The 18509-nt window shown below is 52.2% G+C and overlaps 3 protein-coding genes across 3 annotated transcripts in view; 1 reads left to right on the top strand and 2 right to left on the bottom strand.

The window, feature by feature from the left end:
* Window positions 1–1486: 1486 nt before the first annotated feature.
* Window positions 1487–13873, top strand: ipo4 (importin 4). The gene is made up of 30 exons (XM_066722860.1): window positions 1487–1717; window positions 2089–2175; window positions 2425–2504; window positions 2652–2693; window positions 2794–2923; window positions 3065–3244; window positions 3841–3906; window positions 4018–4119; window positions 4770–4853; window positions 4978–5136; window positions 5211–5264; window positions 5396–5505; window positions 5704–5812; window positions 6037–6166; window positions 6258–6371; window positions 6509–6622; window positions 7117–7240; window positions 7363–7474; window positions 7569–7699; window positions 7807–7884; window positions 7977–8034; window positions 8194–8299; window positions 8414–8607; window positions 11300–11347; window positions 11442–11567; window positions 11767–11993; window positions 12124–12256; window positions 12642–12746; window positions 12876–12945; window positions 13358–13873. The coding sequence occupies exons 1-30, from the start codon at window positions 1652–1654 to the stop codon at window positions 13483–13485; spliced, it is 3267 nt and encodes a 1088-aa protein (XP_066578957.1). The 5' UTR covers window positions 1487–1651; the 3' UTR covers window positions 13486–13873.
* Window positions 13874–13919: 46 nt separating this feature from the next.
* LOC136768588 (uncharacterized) lies at window positions 13920–16104 on the bottom strand. Its single transcript, XM_066722864.1, has 3 exons — window positions 15520–16104; window positions 14682–14911; window positions 13920–14125 (listed from the first exon to the last, which is right to left on the bottom strand). Exons 1-3 carry the CDS (start codon window positions 15639–15641, stop codon window positions 13935–13937), a joined length of 543 nt encoding a protein of 180 aa, XP_066578961.1. The 5' UTR covers window positions 15642–16104; the 3' UTR covers window positions 13920–13934.
* Window positions 16105–16190: 86 nt separating this feature from the next.
* Window positions 16191–18509, bottom strand: part of rec8b (REC8 meiotic recombination protein b) — a 9565-nt gene continuing 7246 nt past the window's right edge. The window contains exons 13-17 of the mRNA XM_066722157.1: window positions 18320–18464; window positions 18010–18222; window positions 17829–17927; window positions 17622–17728; window positions 16191–17504 (exon numbers count right to left, since the gene is read on the bottom strand). Coding sequence (XP_066578254.1) covers window positions 17416–17504; window positions 17622–17728; window positions 17829–17927; window positions 18010–18222; window positions 18320–18464 — 653 coding nt within the window. The 3' untranslated portion in view covers window positions 16191–17415. The remainder of the gene's footprint in view (window positions 17505–17621; window positions 17729–17828; window positions 17928–18009; window positions 18223–18319; window positions 18465–18509) is intronic.

An 18509-nucleotide genomic window follows, 5' to 3' on the forward strand; every position in this document is an offset into this window, starting at 1 on the left:
CAGTGCTATCAGTGGGTTGTGGTGGGTGAGGCCTCTCATTAACTTTCTGTGCACAAAACTGAGAGGCTCTATCAGAGCAAGACTGGTGAAACAGCGCCCCCTGCAGGCAGTGTTACAAAATCCTGATAATAATAATAATAATAATAATGATTATTATTATTATTATTATTATTATTATTATTATTATTATTATTATTATTATTATTATTATTATTGTTATACTAATTTTATTTAACATTATTATTGGTATTATTATTGTCCTGAACCTCACCAGTGGATAAGATATGACAAACAAGTTATTTGTAGTAGTATTAGTGTAAGTAATAGTATCAATATTATTATGACGTGGTTTTAAAACATATCATCATTTTTTAAACAATAGTTCTAGGATTGAAATGGGAAATCACATGTGTTTTAAAGAAAGTACAATCCTCAGCGCTGAGTGGCTATGGGAGTATGATTCGCCACTGATTGGCTCTTGTATTGACCCTATAAAGACACCATGCGCTGCGCTGGAATGGGATGTGGAGCAGACCCCTATGGTTGTCAGTGGGATTTCTGTTGTTTTCGATCGATTATAAATCAATAATCGTTTTCTCATATCTGTACACAAAGCACAATCAATGCACTAGGCATCATGTTGAATCACTGTAGGATTGCACTGCGCTGTCTGCTAGTGCACTAACTGTAGCAGCAGGTGGTAGCCTATAATGATGTATTGTAAGAACATAATGATTACAGTTTAACAAAGTGATCCAAGGATCCTATCCAGTCTATTTGTAAATGTTCCCAAATTTTCAGCTTCTACCACATCACTGAGGAGTTTGTTCCAGATTGTGACGCCTCTCTGTGTGAAGAAGTGTCTCCTGTTTTCTGTCTTGAATGCCTTGAAGCCCAATTTCCATTTGTGTCCCCGGGTGCGTGTGTCCCTGCTGATCTGAAAAAGCTCCTCTGGTTTGATGTGGTCGATGCCTTTCATGATTTTGAAGACTTGGATCAAGTCCCCACGTAGTCTCCTCTGTTCCAGGGTGAAAAGGTTCAGTTCCTCAGTCTCTCAGTAGGACTTTCCCTTCAGACCTGGAATAAGTCTGGTTGCTCTCCTCTGAACTGCCTCTAGAGCAGCGATATCTTTCTTGAAGTGTGGAGCCCAGAACTGTCCACAGTATCCAGATGAGCTCTAACTAGTGCATTGTACAGTCTGAACATCACTGCCCTTGTTCTCAATTCTGCACTTTTGACAATATACCCTAACATCCTGTGTGCCTTTTTTATTGCTTCCCCACATTGTGTGGATGGGGGAAATTGTAGTATGCCGGTTAGTATCAGTGACAGTGTGTCGATTAGTCTAAGCAACCGATACACCTTAAAACCAATTGTTCAGTAAGAACCACCACGCAGTGCCCGACTAGTCGAGAGCCTCCCGGGCCGCAGGGGGCGCTGTGCTCCGCGCACACCGGTGCTCCCTGCCCTCTCCGTCCGCAACTCTGCGTCTCCTGCGCCGCTCCGCCGCATGGGGCTGACCGAGCCGACGACACGAGTCTCCGCACTCCGCCTCTGACGCCCCAGCCGCCGCCGCCGACAGCCTCCCTCTGCCCGGCGGAGACCCAGCGCCCAGCCCCGGCGATCAGTGCGATACAACACCGCCGCCACCATGACGGAGGAGCTGGAGAGCGTACTGTCCCAGCTCACCCAGCCCGACAACGCTGTCATCCAGCGGGTAACAGGCTCTGCGTCTCCGTCCACGTTGCTCTGTAATGCACATATTTCTACTGTTAGAGGAGTTGCTCGCCGTGGGAAGCTGTCTTTGAGGGCGGGGGGAGACGTTTCCCCTCGGCGGGGCAGCTGTTGCGCTTCAGCACGGGTTCAAGTTTGCTTTAAGAGTGAAGTTGGTGATGGCTGACGCGGTGACGCCGGTGGTCTGATGTGAGACACTGATGCATCAGCAGAGTGTCCGCCGAGCCCGTTTGTTACATTGTATCAGTGCCTCATTCGGTCTGATATGACCGTCTGTGACGTGTATGTGCGTGCATCTGTAACTTTGTGTGTTAATGTGTGTCTTTGTCAATGTGTGTGTGTGTGTGTGTCCAGGCTACAGCTCAGTTGAGGCAGGCCTTCAAAGACCCGGCTGTGATCCCAGCACTGTGCGCCATCATGACAGGCTCCGCTGACCCACAGGTAACCACCGTCCCGCCCCACTGAAGCACCTTCATTGTCCCTCCTCACTGACACAGTGTACCCCCTCCTCACTGACACAGTGTACCCCCTCCTCACTGACACAGTGTACCCCCTCCTCACTGACACAGTGTACCCCCTCCTCACTGACACACTGTACCCCCTCCTCACTGACACACTGTACCCCCTCCTCACTGACACTGTCCCCCGCCACTGACCTTGTCCTCATAATGACCTTGTCCTCCCTCTCAGATCCGTCAGTCCGCTGCGGTGATGTTGAGGATGCGAGTGAATAAACACTGGAAGAAGATCATCCCAGAGCACCGCGAGAGGTGAGGGGCTGCTACACACACACACACACACACACACACAACACTGATGCACACACACAATTTCCAGGGTCAGTGTCAGTCTGTATTAACCTCTCTCTCTCTCTCTCTCTCTCTCTCTCTCTCTCTCTCTCTCTCTCTCTCTCTCAGTCTGAAGGCTGTGGTCCTGCAAGCATTCCAGCAGGAGACGGAGTGAGTATCTGAGCTCTGCGGCCCTCTTCCCACTTGTGTATCCGTCAGTCAAAATGTGTTAACCCCTCTCTCTTGTTCACTCTCTCTATCTCTCTCTCAGGCACAAGGTGCGTCACTCTCTCTCTCAGCTGGCTGCCATGATGGTAAAGCACGAGACCCCGGATCGCTGGCCCGCCCTCCTCGCCCTGCTCAACCAATCCACCAAGAGCAGCAACCCTCACGACAGACAGGTACACACTCACACACACACACACACACACAGTCCAGTCATTCACTCAGCATTAATGTCCTGTAGTGTCTATGTAATCAGCCAGTTGGTGTGACTGTGTTAATCTCTCTCTCCCTCTCTCTCTCTCCCCCTCTCTCCGCAGGTGGGTCTGCTTCTGCTCAGTAAGGTTGTGGAGTCGAACCCAGAGCCGTTTGCGCCGCACTACCGCCAGCTGCTCCAGCTCTTCCACAGCAGCCTGCAGGACCTGGGCAACCCCACCGCCCTGTACTACAGCATCCAGAGCCTGACGGCCATCACGGCCCACACCGGCACCGAGCACCTGGTGAGCCCGGGGAGGGGGTGTGATTGTGTAGTGTGTGTGTAGTGTACAGTGTTTGTGTGTGGTGTGTGTACGGTGTGTAGCGTGATTGTGTGTGTAGTGTGACAGCTGTGTGTGTGCAGTGTACGGTGTGTAGCGTGATTGTGTGTAATGTGACAGCTGTGTGAGTGCAGTGTACAGTGTGTAGTGTGATTGTGTGTGGTGTGTAATGTGACAGCTGTGTGTGCAGTGTACAGTGTGTAGCATGATTGTGTGTGCAATGTGACAGCTGTGTGAGTGCAGTGTACAGTGTGTAGTGTGATTGTGTGTGGTGTGTAATGTGACAGCTGTGTGTGCAGTGTTCAGTGTGTAGTGTGATTGTGTGTGGTGTGTAATGTGAGAGCTGTGTGTGTGCAGTGTACAGTAGCGTGATCGTGTGTGGAATGTGACAGCTGTGCGTGTACAGTGTAGCATGACTGATTGTGTGTTGTGTAATGTGACAGCTGTGTGTGTGCAATGTACAGTGTGTAGTGTGATTGTGTGTAATGTGACAGCTGTGTGTGTGCAGTGTACTGTGTGTAGCATGATTGTGTGTGTAATGTAACAGTTGTTTGTTGCAGAATCTGATGCGGTCAATCGTGCCCAAGCTGATTGTGGCCATTAAGCAGCTTATCATCACTGACCAGGTGAGCACTGACCCCCACTGACCCCCGCTGACCCCCACTGTCCCCTGTGTCCCCTGTCTCCGTGCTGAGGGTTCATCTGTGTGTGTGTGTGTGTGTGTGTGTGTGTCGCAGGTCCAGGCCAGCGAGGCGATGGAGGTGTTTGACGAGATGATGGAGAGCGAGGTGTCCATCGTGGTGCCGCACATCGCGGACATCGTGCGCTTCTGCCTGGAGGTCAGTCCCAGTGCGCGGCCTGTGTGTGTTACAGTGCGTGGGTGTTGCAGGTGGGAGGCTGTGACAGGGTGTATGGTGTTGTGTATGTTAGTGTGTTTGAGTTCATGGGTGTTGCAGGTGAGTGACTGTGCCATGTTTGTTTGTTTGTGAGTGAGTTGCCACTGTGTGCAAGTGTGTGTTGTACAGTGCTAAAGTGTGTGTGTGTGTGTTGTACAGTGTTACAGTGTGTGTGTGTGTGTGTGTTGCAGGTGGGTGCGGACGTGTCTCTCAGTGACTCGCTGAGTGTGCAAGTGTGTGTTGTACATGTGTTAGTGTGTGTTGTACAGTGTTAAAGTGTGTGTGTGTATGTGTGTTGTACAGTGTGTTACAGTGTGTGTGTTGTACAGTGTGTTACAGTGTGTGTGTGTTGCAGGTGGGTGCGGACGTGTCTCTCAGTGACTCGCTGAGTGTGCAAGTGTGTGTTGTACATGTGTTAGTGTGTGTTGTACAGTGTTAAAGTGTGTGTGTTGTACAGTGTTAAAGTGTGTGTGTTCTACAGTGTGTTACAGTGTGTGTGTTGTACAGTGTGTTACAGTGTGTGTGTTGTACAGTGTGTTACAGTGTGTGTGTGTGTGTGTGTTGTACAGTGTTACAGTGTGTGTGTGTTGCAGGTGGGTGCGGACGTGTCTCTCAGTGACTCGCTGCGGGTGAAGGCTCTCTCCGTCATCGCCGGGCTAATCCGACTGAAGAGCAAGGTAACTGTGTGTGTGTGTGTGTGTGTACTCCTGCAGCTGTGGTGCAGTTTGTGTCTGTACAGCTGTGTGTGTGTGTGTGTGTGTGTGTTAACACCTCTCCCTCCCTTCTTCTCTCTCTGTGCAGTCCGTGCTGAAACAGAAGCTGCTGGCACCCATCCTGCAGACGGTGTTCCCGGTACTGAGCGCGGCGCCCCCCGCTGGCCAGGAGGACCCGGAGGACGAGGAGCCAGACAGTGAGGACCCGGGCGAGGGCAGCGAGACGCCCAAGCACTACGCAGCGCAGGTACCACCCCCGCCGATCAGCCATCCATAGTCATCCTCACTCGCTGCAGATTAATAACACGTCTCTGTCCGCAGGTCATCGACACGCTGGCCCTGCACCTGCCCCCAGAGAAGCTCTTCAGCCAGCTGGTCAGTCCGTCTCCTGTGTGTGTGTCTCTGGGTCTTTGTGCATCTGTGTGTTTGTCTCTCCATGTGTCTGTACTGGTTCAGTGACTTTCTATATTAACACCTCCCTCTCTCTCTCTCTCTCTCTCTCTCAGACCCCTCTGACCCAGGCCGCTCTGCAGAGTGACAGCCCTTATGACAAGAAGGCGGGGCTCATGTGTCTGGCGGTGCTGGCCGAGGGCTGCGCTGACCACATGCGCACCAAGTGAGGCTTGTTAGCACAGTAATTAACACTCGTTAGCGCTGATTGACACTGTGACTGATGTGCACCTGGTCTCTCACTGCAGTGTACTGGGGTGTCAGGTCAGCTCGGTCCGTCGGGGCAGTGGGTTGAATCATATTACTGAAAAGCTTCCTCCCCCTCTCTCCTCCTGCTCTCCATCCCTCTCTCTCTCTCTCCCAGGCTGCTGTCCTCCGTGCTGCAGGTGGTGTGTCGCGCTCTGGGGGACGAGAGTCAGGTGGTGCGCAGCGCTGCCCTCTTCGCTCTGGGACAGTTCTCTGAGCACCTGCAGGTACTCCCTCTCTCCCTCCTCCTTCCTCCCCCTCTCTCCCACTGTCTCCGTCTTTCTCTCCTCATCTCCTTCCATCCATCTTTCTCTTTATGTCTTTATTGACATCGCTCTGTCAGTTCAGCTCCATCTCCCTCCCTCCCCCTCTCCTTTCAATCCTATAAAAGCTTTATTATAAATGTCACTATAAATGTCTCTCTTTCTCTTTTTCTCTCTGTCTCTCTCAGCCGGACATCAGCAAGTACAGTAGTGATCTGATGCCGCTTTTGCTAGGTTACCTCTCAGGGCTGGACAGCCGGCGCGGGGGTCACCTGTCCAAGGCCTTCTATGCCCTGGAGAACTTCGTGGAAAACCTCGGTGAGATGACACTGTCCCTCTACCTGCCTGTGTATCTCTCTCTGTCTCTCTCTCTCTGTCTTAACCCCATCTTCCCTCTCTCTCTGTCCAGGGGAGGAGGTGCAGCCCTACCTGCCCACGCTAATGGAGAGGATGCTGTCGGCACTGAGTGGGGCCGAGAGCCTGCGGGTGAAGGAGCTGGCTGTCAGCGCCATCGCCGCCATCGGTACCCGCGCTGTCCCCCTGTCTGTCTGTCTCTGCCTGTCCGTCCCCGGGTCCCCCCTGTCTGTGTGTGTCTATAGTTGTGTGTGAGAAATCTGGGAATGGTCAGGACTCTTAACACTCCCTCCCTCTCCCTCTCAGCCAATGCTGCCAAGGAGCTGCTGGTGCCGTACTTCCCCCCAGTGATCGACAGTCTGAAGGGCTTCCTGACGGACATGCGGGAGGAGGCCCGGGCCCTGCAGACACAGGCACTGGGTACAAGCCGTCCGTCTGTCCGTCTCTGCGTCTGTCTCAGTGATATGATGACCATTAGGGATGTGAAGGAGCTGACAGAAATCTTAAGTTGTTAACATATATCTAATACCATATTACAAGTCACTTTACTACTTAGTACATGTATTTTCAGAAACACAAGCCGCTCTGCTGTGTTAGGCAGTAGCTGCTGCGATGGGAGTTTACATGCAGGGGTGAAGTGATGATTTGCACATTTAGCATCAGGTTTGCAGCCATGAAAAATGGTCACATAGAAGTACGAGTTCAATACCAAATACTCGAGTTATGAGACGTCATTTACATCAATTCAGACCAAATAGATTGAGCAAGGAAATGTTTTAGGTATATTTATTTATCATTTTAAATATTTAGAATATACCCCTGTGTCAGAGCCTCGAACGGGTTTTAAAGTAGAGAAATGGGTCACAGTGAATGTATTGACCCTCCACACCTCTCTCTCTCTCTGTCTCTCTCAGACACGCTGGCAGTGCTGGCGCGGACGGTGGGTAAGGAGGTGTTCAGCCCTCTGGCCCCGGAGTGTGTACAGCTCGGCCTCAACCTCACTGACAGCGTGGACGACCCTGACCTGCGCCGCTGCACGTGTGTACACCGGAACACCCACACCCCGACTGACTGGCTGACACTCACCCGCACACCGACTGACTGGCTGACACTGACACTCTCTCGCTCTCTCTCTCTCTCTCTCTCCCTCCCTCTCTCAGGTACAGTCTGTTCTCTGCTGTGTCCACTGTGTGTCCAGAATGTCTGACCCCACACTTGTCCACCATCACCACCCTCATGCTGATGTCCCTCAGATCCACAGAGGGGGTCACTGTGAGTCTCTCTCTCTCTCTGTCTCTCTCTTTCTGCAGTGTTAAGGTCCAGTCGGTCAGTCTGCCTGTATTAACTCTCTCTCTCTCTCTCTCAGGCTCACCTGGACGAGGAGCACAAGTCGTTTCTGCTGCTGGAGGAGGAGGAGGATGAAGGGGACGAAGAGGGAGAGGTTGTCATCGAGGACGAGAGCAGGGAGGGCGAGGGAGAGGAGAGAGACGTCACTGGGTAAATGCACCTCCCTGCCCCTCTCTCTTATTATTGTGTCGTTAATGTGCTGTCATTACTGATCAGCCTCTCTCCTTCTCTCTCTCTCTCTCTCTCTCCCTCCCCAGGTTCAGTGTGGAGAATGCCTATATTGATGAGAAGGAGGATGTCTGTGATGCCCTTGGAGAGATCGCCTACAACACTGGGTGAGACTGCACACACTGACGCACTACTGCACACACTGACACTCTGTCGCAGTTCACAGCACATCGCTGAACTCCCTCTCTCCCCCTCTTAGCGCTGCGTTCCTGCCCTTCCTGGAGTCTAGTTTCCAGCAAGTGTTTGAAATGCACGATGTAAGTCTCTGTGTGTCTCTCTGTGTCTCTCTCTGTGTGTGTTTGTCTGAGTCTCTCTGTGTGTCTCTGTGTGTGTGTGTGTGTGTGTGTGTGTGTGTCTGCGAGTGTATCTCTCTCTGAGAATAACTGGGCATCCTCGGCCTCGTTTCTCTCTCTCAGTTCCCTCATGAGGACGTGCGGAAGGCAGCGTACGAGGCTCTGGGTCAGTTCTGCAGCGCCCAGCACAAGGTGTGGCAGGAGAGCCCAACTGACGCCAACCACCAGGGTAACACTCCTCCCCTCTGTCTGTGACACTCATAACGCACTGTAGTGTCCAGTGTGTCAATCTGTCAATGAAAAGAGAACAATGACATCACTGTGACATCACTCTCTCTCTCAGCTCTGCTAAAGCTGCTTGGGGTGACGGTGCCCTGCGTGCTGCAGGCGGTGCGGGAGGAGCGGGAGCGCGAAGTGGTGATGGGGGCGCTGGAGTGCGTGAACGCCGTGCTGCGCTCCTGCAAGGGGGAGGCGCTGCGGGAACAGGGACGGCTGGCGGACATCAGCCACACCATCCGGGACGTCCTGCAGAAGAAGGTGCTGCTATTAACCTTCTCTCTCTCAGTGCAGTGTTAATGTGTGTAGTGTCCAGTCAGTCAGTGTGTCTGTATTAACCCTCTCTCTCTCAGTGCAGTGTTAATGTGCTGTAGTGTTCAGTCAGTCAGTGTGTCTGTATTAACCCTCTCTCTCTCAGTGCAGTGTTAATGTGCTGTAGTGTCCAGTCAGTGTGTCCGTATTAACCCTCTCTCTCTCAGTGCAGTGTTAATGTGCTGTAGTGTTCAGTCAGTGTGTCTGTATTAACCCTCTCTCTCTCAGTGCAGTGTTAATGTGCTGTAGTGTTCAGTGCGTCTGTATTAACCCTCTCTCTCTCAGTGCAGTGTTAATGTGCTGTAGTGTTCAGTGTGTCTGTATTAACCCTCTCTCTCTCAGTGCAGTGTTAATGTGCTGTAGTGTTCAGTCAGTGTGTCTGTATTAACCCTCTCTCTCTCTCAGTGCAGTGTTAATGTGCTGTAGTGTTCAGTGTGTCTGTATTAACCCTCTCTCTCTCAGTGCAGTGTTAATGTGCTGTAGTGTTCAGTCAGTGTGTCTGTATTAACCCTCTCTCTCTCTCAGTGCAGTGTTAATGTGCTGTAGTGTTCAGTCAGTCAGTGTGTCTGTATTAACCCTCTCTCTCTCAGTGCAGTGTTAATGTGCTGTAGTGTTCAGTCAGTCAGTGTGTCTGTATTAACCCTCTCTCTCTCAGTGCAGTGTTAATGTGCTGTAGTGTCCAGTCAGTCAGTGTGTCTGTATTAACCCTCTCTCTCAGTGCAGTGTTAATGTGCTGTAGTGTTCAGTGTGTCTGTATTAACCCTCTCTCTCTCAGTGCAGTGTTAATGTGCTGTAGTGTCCAGTCAGTCAGTGTGTCTGTATTAACCCTCTCTCTCAGTGCAGTGTTAATGTGCTGTAGTGTTCAGTGTGTCTGTATTAACCCTCTCTCTCTCAGTGCAGTGTTAATGTGCTGTAGTGTCCAGTCAGTCAGTGTGTCTGTATTAACCCTCTCTCTCAGTGCAGTGTTAATGTGCTGTAGTGTTCAGTCAGTGTGTCTGTATTAACCCTCTCTCTCTCTCAGTGCAGTGTTAATGTGCTGTAGTGTTCAGTCAGTCAGTGTGTCTGTATTAACCCTCTCTCTCTCAGTGCAGTGTTAATGTGCTGTAGTGTTCAGTGTGTCTGTATTAACCCTCTCTCTCTCAGTGCAGTGTTAATGTGCTGTAGTGTCCAGTCAGTCAGTGTGTCTGTATTAACCCTCTCTCTCTCAGTGCAGTGTTAATGTGCTGTAGTGTTCAGTCAGTCAGTGTGTCTGTATTAACCCTCTCTCTCTCAGTGCAGTGTTAATGTGCTGTAGTGTCCAGTCAGTGTGTCTGTATTAACCCTCTCTCTCAGTGCAGTGTTAATGTGCTGTAGTGTTCAGTGTGTCTGTATTAACCCTCTCTCTCTCAGTGCAGTGTTAATGTGCTGTAGTGTTCAGTCAGTGTGTCTGTATTAACCCTCTCTCTCTCTCAGTGCAGTGTTAATGTGCTGTAGTGTCCAGTCAGTGTGTCTGTATTAACCCTCTCTCTCTCAGTGCAGTGTTAATGTGCTGTAGTGTTCAGTCAGTCAGTGTGTCTGTATTAACCCTCTCTCTCTCAGTGCAGTGTTAATGTGCTGTAGTGTTCAGTCAGTCAGTGTGTCTGTATTAACCCTCTCTCTCTCAGTGCAGTGTTAATGTGCTGTAGTGTTCAGTGTGTCTGTATTAACCCTCTCTCTCTCAGTGCAGTGTTAATGTGCTGTAGTGTTCAGTGTGTCTGTATTAACCCTCTCTCTCTCAGTGCAGTGTTAATGTGCTGTAGTGTTCAGTCAGTCAGTGTGTCTGTATTAACCCTCTCTCTCTCAGTGCAGTGTTAATGTGCTGTAGTGTCCAGTCAGTGTGTCTGTATTAACCCTCTCTCTCAGTGCAGTGTTAATGTGCTGTAGTGTTCAGTCAGTGTCTGTATTAACCCTCTCTCTCTCAGTGCAGTGTTAATGTGCTGTAGTGTTCAGTGTGTCTGTATTAACCCTCTCTCTCTCAGTGCAGTGTTAATGTGCTGTAGTGTTCAGTCAGTCAGTGTGTCTGTATTAACCCTCTCTCTCTCAGTGCAGTGTTAATGTGCTGTAGTGTTCAGTGTGTCTGTATTAACCCTCTCTCTCTCAGTGCAGTGTTAATGTGCTGTAGTGTTCAGTCAGTCAGTGTGTCTGTATTAACCCTCTCTCTCTCAGTGCAGTGTTAATGTGCTGTAGTGTCCAGTTAGTGTGTCCACCTCAAAGCTCCTGACGCACTGATCTTCAGTCCGCGGCCATCGTAGCTCAGGGTGTGTTCTAGGGTGGTGTTGTCTAGAGTGAAGCGGTATTTGCTCTCCTGACATTTGGCCTTTTTTTGGAAGATCATTATTTTGGTCTTTTTCATGTTCACTGCCAGGGCCCAGGTCTGGCAGTGCTGTCAAGCAGGCCTGTGTTTTATTAAGTTTGAGGCACATGTGTGTCTGGCCTACTGTGGCTGTGCTAATGTAACTGGCGTGGGGGCCCCCCGTACCACACTATGATCCCCCCGGAGTCCCTGTGTGGAGCTACGATTCAGGGAGGGCACTATGAGCCAACATCTTTTCTGATGTTGCTTATTTCAAATTAAAAATTGATTTCACCAAGAAATAACGTACATAATCTCTCTCTGTATTAGATCGCGTGTCAGGACAGTGGAGAGGATGGAGATGATGATGAGCAGCAGGTAATATGAGTCTTGTGTTGTATTTGTGTTGTGTAGGTGTGCTGTTGTTGTTCGCGTGTGTGTGTTGTGTAACAGTGTGCTGCTGTGTGTACAGGCGGAGTTTGACGGCATGCTGCAGGAGTACGCTGGGGAGGGGATCCCCCTGCTGGCGGCCGCTGTGTCTGCTGACGTCTTCGCCCCCTTCCTGGACGAGCTGCTGCCCCTACTGCTGAGCAAGACTGTGAGCCCCTGAGCGTCTACTGCCCCTACCGCCCCACATCGCTGTGGTCATCAGTGCTGTTGTGTGTGAATCAAACCGGCTGCATTGTATTTACCTCTCTCCCCGTCTCCTCCTCTCCTCTCTTGTCTCCTCTCTCCCTCTCCCCCGTTATCCCTCTCCTCTTTCTCTCTCTTTCTCTTTCTCTCTCTCCCCCTTTCAGAAGCCCTCCTGCACCGTGGCCGAGCGCTCGTTCTCGCTGGGCACCCTGGCGGAGATGCTGCAGGCTCTGGGGGGCGTGTCCGGGGGCGGAGCGGTGGCGGCCCGGCTGGCGGCCCGTCTGCTGCCGGTGCTGGTGGGGGGGGCCCGGGACAGCGACGCGGAGGTGCGCAGCAACAGCGTGTTCGGGGTGGGGGTGCTGGCCCAGGCCTGTGGTGCCGCGCTCACACAGTATCCTTTGCACTGTGTGGCGCACTGTGTGGCGCACTGTGTGGCGCACTGTGTGGCGCACTGTGTGGCGCACTGTGTGGCGCACTGTGTGGTATGAGTGTGCTGTGTGTTGTCCTTGCCTCTGTCTCAGAGACTACCCCGGGATCCTGGCCGTGTTCTCGTCCCTGCTGGCCAGAGAGAGCGACCGCCGCGTCATCGACAACCTGTGCGCCGCGCTGAGCCGCATGATGCTGAGCAACACGGCCTGCGTGCCCCTGGAGCAGGTACTGTCTTCTCCCTCTCTCTCTCTCCCTCCCTCTCAATTGCCTCTCTCCATCTCTCTCCCTCTCTGTATGTCATCCCTTCCTCCATCTCCCTCTCTCCATCCCTCTCTTCAGGTGTATTTTATCCCCTCGCCATCTTGCTCCGTTATCCCTCCATCCCTCTTTCTGCATCCACCTCTCCATCTGTTATCTCTCCCTCATATCACTCTCCATCATCTCCCTCCATCCCTTTCTCACTCTTCCCATCTTTCCCCCTATCCCCGTTATCTCACTCTCTCCATTATCTCTCCCTCTACCAAATCCCTCTGTATGTTCTCTCTCTGTTATCACTATCCCTCCATCCCTTTCTCCCTCTAATCCCTCTCTCTCTCTCTGTGCTTGTCAGGTGTTCCCGGCGGTGCTGTCCTTTCTGCCTCTGAAGGAGGACCTGGAGGAGAACAGTACGGTGTACAGCTGCCTGACATTCCTGTACAGCCAGACGCCCGCACTGGTGAGAGAGAGAGAGAGAGAGGGGTCCTGTAGGGGTGTCACTCTGTACCGCACAGGGAGCTGCGTCTGTACTGCGCTGCTGTGGTACACTGTGTCGGTGTGTAACGCGGTGGTGTGTCTGTGTCTGCAGGTGGTGGAGCACCTCAAAGCAGTCTTGTCTGGAGTCAGTCAGGTCCTCGGCACCAAGGACATCAAACCTGGTGAGAGACTATGTGTGTGTCTGTCTCTCTGTCCCCATTTGTCTCGGTGTGTCCCTCCTTCTCTCTGTCGGTGTGTCCCTCCCTATCTTTCTCTGTGTCTGTCTGTCCCTCTGTGTTCCTCTCCATGTCTCTCTCTGTGTATCTATGTCCGTCCCTCTGTGTCTATGTTCCTGTCTGTCACTATGTCCATCTCTGTCTGTCCCTCTTTCCGTACATGTCTCTGTCTCTCTGTTTGTCCGTCCCTCTCTCTCTGTCACTATGTCCCTCTCTGTCTGTCTGTCCCTCTGTCACTGGCTCTCTGTCTGTCACTATGTCCTTCTGTCTCTTTCTCTGTCTCTGTCCCTCTGTCCATCCCTCTCTCCCTCTCCCTCTCTCTCTCTTGCTTATGAAAGTTATTCTGTCTGTGATCCAGACATCCAGAACACCCTGCTTCTGTTTCTGAGGGACGTGACCCAGCGCTACCCTCAGGAGGTCCAGGCTGCTGTGCTGGCTCTTCCAGCGGAGCGGGCGGCCACCCTGACCGCCGCCGCGGCCTCCTAGTTTTCCGCTCGGCCCGGCCCTCCCCATTGGCCGCCTGCCAAATCACTCCACCCGCTGACCAATGAGGAGCGACGCCGGCCGGCATGTGGATGGGATATGGGTGGAGACAGTGGGAGGGGCATGTGCTCTATCAGCCTATGAATTTCCCTTGTTGCCCCTCCCACCCTGGGATATAGAGCCAATCAGGACAATGTGCCTGTCCACACCAGTCCCACTGGACAACCTTTAGTTCTGTGGTGGTTTAATAAACTGTTATTCTCACTTATTATAACTCTGTTCATAACAATTTTCAGTTTTATTATTATTATTATTATTATTATTATTTTGCTGTGCTGGACAGAGTGCTGTGAGGAACTCCAAAGATCCCAATAAAAACATGTCTGACGCACTGCTTCTCTACAGATTGTTTCAATAACCAGTTACACACACATGGAGGCAGTCGATGGTTTTTAATGAGAACCTGTTACAGATGAAGTGCAGTTGAACAGCTGTAGGGCAGGCATGTCCGTGTCACTCGGTGTGTCAGTGGGTCGATTCATCTCTCGTCTCTCCTCTATCTTCTGCCATTTAGGGTGGGATTCAGTATCCACAGCAGCCACCATCTCCAGGGGCTCTTTGTCACTGATCACTGGCACCCCCTCTGAGAGAGAGAGTCAATACAGACACAGTGTTGTCATTGTTCTCTCCTCTCTCTCCTGAACACAGATTGTAATCTGGGAATTTAATATCGATACAGTGTGATCACAATATTAACTTGGACACTGACTGACTGATACTGACTGACACACTGACTCATTGACTGATTGCATGGCACACTGGCTGACACACTGACTGACTGATACAGACTGACTGACACACTGATTGATTGGCTAGCACACCGACTGACACACTGACTGACTGACTGGCACACTGACACTAGTGCGCTGCAGAGGGCGTCGAGGCTCAGTGCTGATGTCATGATCCTGTATTAGACCGGGCAGCATTAATAACGGATTAATCTCCTCTGATGGCATCACTACTACTGTGGAATTACACACCGGGGTGCGAGAGTGAGGGAGGAGAGGAGGTGCGATGCGCTGGAGTGAGATCAATCCTGGTGAAGATGGACTTTTCCCCATGCCTCTCTCTTCCTCCTCCTCCTCCTCCTCCTCCCTCTCTCCTTCCAGTGTCCCCTCTCCCCCCATCTCCCTGCTCACCACTGTGGCTGTGTCTCCATGGCAGTATGGACACGGTGCTGCGGCAGTACTGGCGGTCCGTGTGCGTCTCGGTGCTGTACAGCACCTCCTGGCTGCGCGGGTCCCCGGGCCGCTGTGCTCGCACACGCACCTCCAGCAGCAGCACCTCGCGCTCCCGCAGCTTCCCCCCCCGGCCCCGCACACGCGTGCGTCTGCTGTCCATCCACACTACACGCTCCTGCACCGACGCCCTGCAACACACGACACACTACACTGTGACACGACACAGTACACACTGCCACAACACACTACACACAACACACTGCACAATGACAAGTGACACAATACACACAGTGATGCACCCTGGCCCTGCACACGCGTGTGCCAGCTGTCCACCAACACCACACACTCCTTCACTGACACCCTGCAACACACAAAACAAACTGCACACTGACACAATACACTACACAGTGACATAACACAACATACACAGCGCAACACAATACACTACACACAACACACTGCACACTGACACAGTACACAACTACACAGTGACCGGATATACAGATATCACACTCCAATACTCAGAAAACAACATACACAGCCACAACATAATACCCACACTACACAATGACATTACACAACTCAACAAACACAGCCACAACACAACACAATACACACTGCCACCAAACATACACCACACTTACACTGACACACACAACACAAGTCACACATTACCACCACCTAACTCCACACAACACAAGACGTGCAGTGGAACCACACACACAGACACATGTCACACATGCTGGTCAGCCAGACGGACAGTCAGACACACGCGGTCAGTGGGGCGGAGACTCACGGGGTGATGCCCAGGTCGGTCAGCGTTGTGTCCAGGAAGGGGAATGGCTCCTCAGCCTCCAGCAGCTCGATGGGCAGAGAGACGCATAGGGGCACCTGCCACTGGCGCTCGGAGCGCACCATCCCGCCCGTGTCCGTGGGGGCAATGAGTTCTGTGGTCTGTCGTCCGTGTTTCTCTCTCTCCGGCTGTCAGTCTGCGAGTGCGTCTGGCCGCAGTGCGTCTCTGTCCAAGTGTGTCTGGCCGCAGTGTCTCTCAGTAGTAATCCAGATACTAGCTGTCTCCCCTGCTCTCCGCTCTGATTTAAGCTGTGTGTGTAGGTGTGTTATTTGCCTCTGGGTTGTGAAGCTCATTAACCTGTCAAAGTCTGACACAGCCCCCCCCAGTACAGTTTGAGACACAAACTGTGAACGCCTCCCTCCGTGTGACAGGCCAGCGTAAGTGCTGACTGGTTTATTGAATTCTCACTCAGAAGCAACATTTGAAAAATCAGTTTGTGTGAATAACTCTCAACCCCCCCACCACACACACACTTATAGTGTTGTCCAGTATGTCTGTGTTGACTCCCCTCTCTGTCGCTGTATTAAACTGTTGTTGATCAGCTTCTGTGACACCTTACTGCCACATATCTGTTCTCTGAGGCACCCCCGCCCTCCCGCTGTCGTTCCTGCCACGCTGCGTCACTGAGCGTCACCTCATCAGTCAGACATGCGGTGTATCAGGTCAACAGTCACTCAGTGTGTCAGTCGCTCAGTCAGTGTTGTGGGGTTCTCTCTCATTACAAAGAAACCGGTTTATTCCATTGGCTCCAAAACCATTTCATTTTTTATTACTGAAACAAATAAAAATAAAGTACAAAACTGCAGCAACGCAACAAAATGTACCAACAGCATTAAAACAAGAAACACTCTCTCCCTGCCTCTCTATCCCTCTTTTCTGTCTCCTCTTTTTCCTCCCCTCTCAGCAATGTGTCAGTGTGGGCACTGTTTGTCAGTGTGGGTACAGCGTGTCAGTTTGGGCACAGCATGTCAGTGAGGGTAAAGCGTGTCATTGTGGTACAGTGTGTCAGCGTGGGAACAGCGTGTCAGTGTGGATACAGCATGTCAGTGTGGGAACAATGTGTCAGTGTGGGCACAGCATGTCAGTATGGGTACAGTGTATCAGTGTGTCAGTGAGGGTACAGTGTGTCAGTGTGAGTACAGCATGTCAGTGTGGGTACAGTGTGTCAGTGTCAGCGTGGGAACAGCGTGTCAGTGTGGGTACAGCGTGTCAGTGAGTGTAAAGCGTGTCATTGTGGTACAGTTTGTCAGCGTGGGAACAGCGTGTCAGTGTGGATACAGCATGTCAGTGTGGGAACAATGTGTCAGTGTGGGCACAGCATGTCAGTATGGGTACAGTGTATCAGTGTGTCAGTGAGGGTACAGTGTGTCAGTGTGAGTACAGCATGTCAGTGTGGGTACAGTGTGTCAGTGTCAGCGTGGGAACAGCGTGTCAGTGTGGGTACAGCGTGTCAGTGAGGGTAAAGCGTGTCATTGTGGTACAGTGTGTCAGTGAGGGTACGATGTGTCAGTGTGAGTACAGCATGTCAGGGTGGGTACAATGTGTCAGTGTGGGTACGTTGTGTCAGCTTGTCAGCGTGGGTACAGCGTGTCAGTGTGGGTACAGCATGTCAGTGCATCAGTGTGGGTACAGTGTGTCAGTGTGGGTACAGTGTGTCAGTGTGGGTACAGCATGTCAGTGCATCAGTGTGGGTACAGCGTGTCAGTGCATCAGTGTGGGTACAGCGTGTCAGTGTGGGTACAGCATGTCAGTGCATCAGTGTGGGTACAGCGTGTCAGTGTGGGTACAGTGTGTCAGTGTGGGTACAGCATGTCAGTGCATCAGTGTGGGTACAGTGTGTCAGTGTGGGTACAGCGCTCCAGGGCTGAGGACGATGGGTCCAAAGGGTTCCTCCTGAAACGCACTCAGGATCTTTGCCGCCAGCAGCTCTGCAACACAGACAACACGGCTACTACACAACGGCTACACACCTACTGCACACGTTGCACACAGCTAATACACAGGCATATACACACAAGCCCTCTCTCTCTCTCTCTCTCACTCACCCAGCAGTATGTAGAAAGCGGACCCTGCAGTTTTCCTGTCCGCCTCCAGGGGCAGCAGAGTGTGGAAGGCCACCTCCCGGAACTGACGGATAAACTGAGATGCCAACCTGGTGACGGAAGGAGAGAAAGAAGGAGAGAGAGAGGGTCAGTGTGAGAGAGAAGGAGAGAGAGAGAGGAGGGGAGAGGAGAGGAGTGTAGGGTCAGTACCTGAGCAGGGACTGCGTGGTCAGCTCCTCTTCTTCGCGGGGCTCGGCTCTCTCCTCAGGGATCAACTCCAGCAGCGCTGGCACCTCGACGAGCGGAGACCTGCACAGCACCCAGCACAATTAGGAGGCTCTACAACACACTCCCACACACAACCCCCAGACATCTCCTCTCCCTCTCTCACCACTTCCCCTCGGGGGTGATGAGGCTGCGTGACCGCTCCTCCTCCGACAGCTCCAGCAGCAGCTCTGAGGGGACTGACAGGACAGGGACACCGCAGTGAGGACAGCGGGGCAGGGAAACTGCGCCCGCCGGGACTAGAACGAGGGACGACGCGGCTGCTCTCACCTGACACCTCCATCGGAGCCAGGGCGGACTCGGCCAGCGCCCGCGGGACCTGGAGAGAGAGGGAGGGAGAGAGAGAGAGAGGGGATAAAATACTTTAGACCAGAGAGGCACAGATTTATGGACAGACACACAGCTGTCCATGTCACTGTCTCACCTCTGTCTCACTGATGTCTTCCCTCTCCCTCTCCCTCTCCCTCTCTCTCTCCAGCTCCCTCTTTCTCCAGGCGGAAGGGGGGATGGGAGTGACGACGGCGCACTCTTGCCACAGAGACAGGATATCAGGGTGCAGGGCTGCGGGGGAGGCGGACAGACAGACAGACGGAGGGGCATTCAGAC

This window comes from Amia ocellicauda, chromosome 14 (genome assembly GCF_036373705.1).
Source record: "Amia ocellicauda isolate fAmiCal2 chromosome 14, fAmiCal2.hap1, whole genome shotgun sequence".
Lineage (NCBI taxonomy): Eukaryota > Metazoa > Chordata > Actinopteri > Amiiformes > Amiidae > Amia > Amia ocellicauda.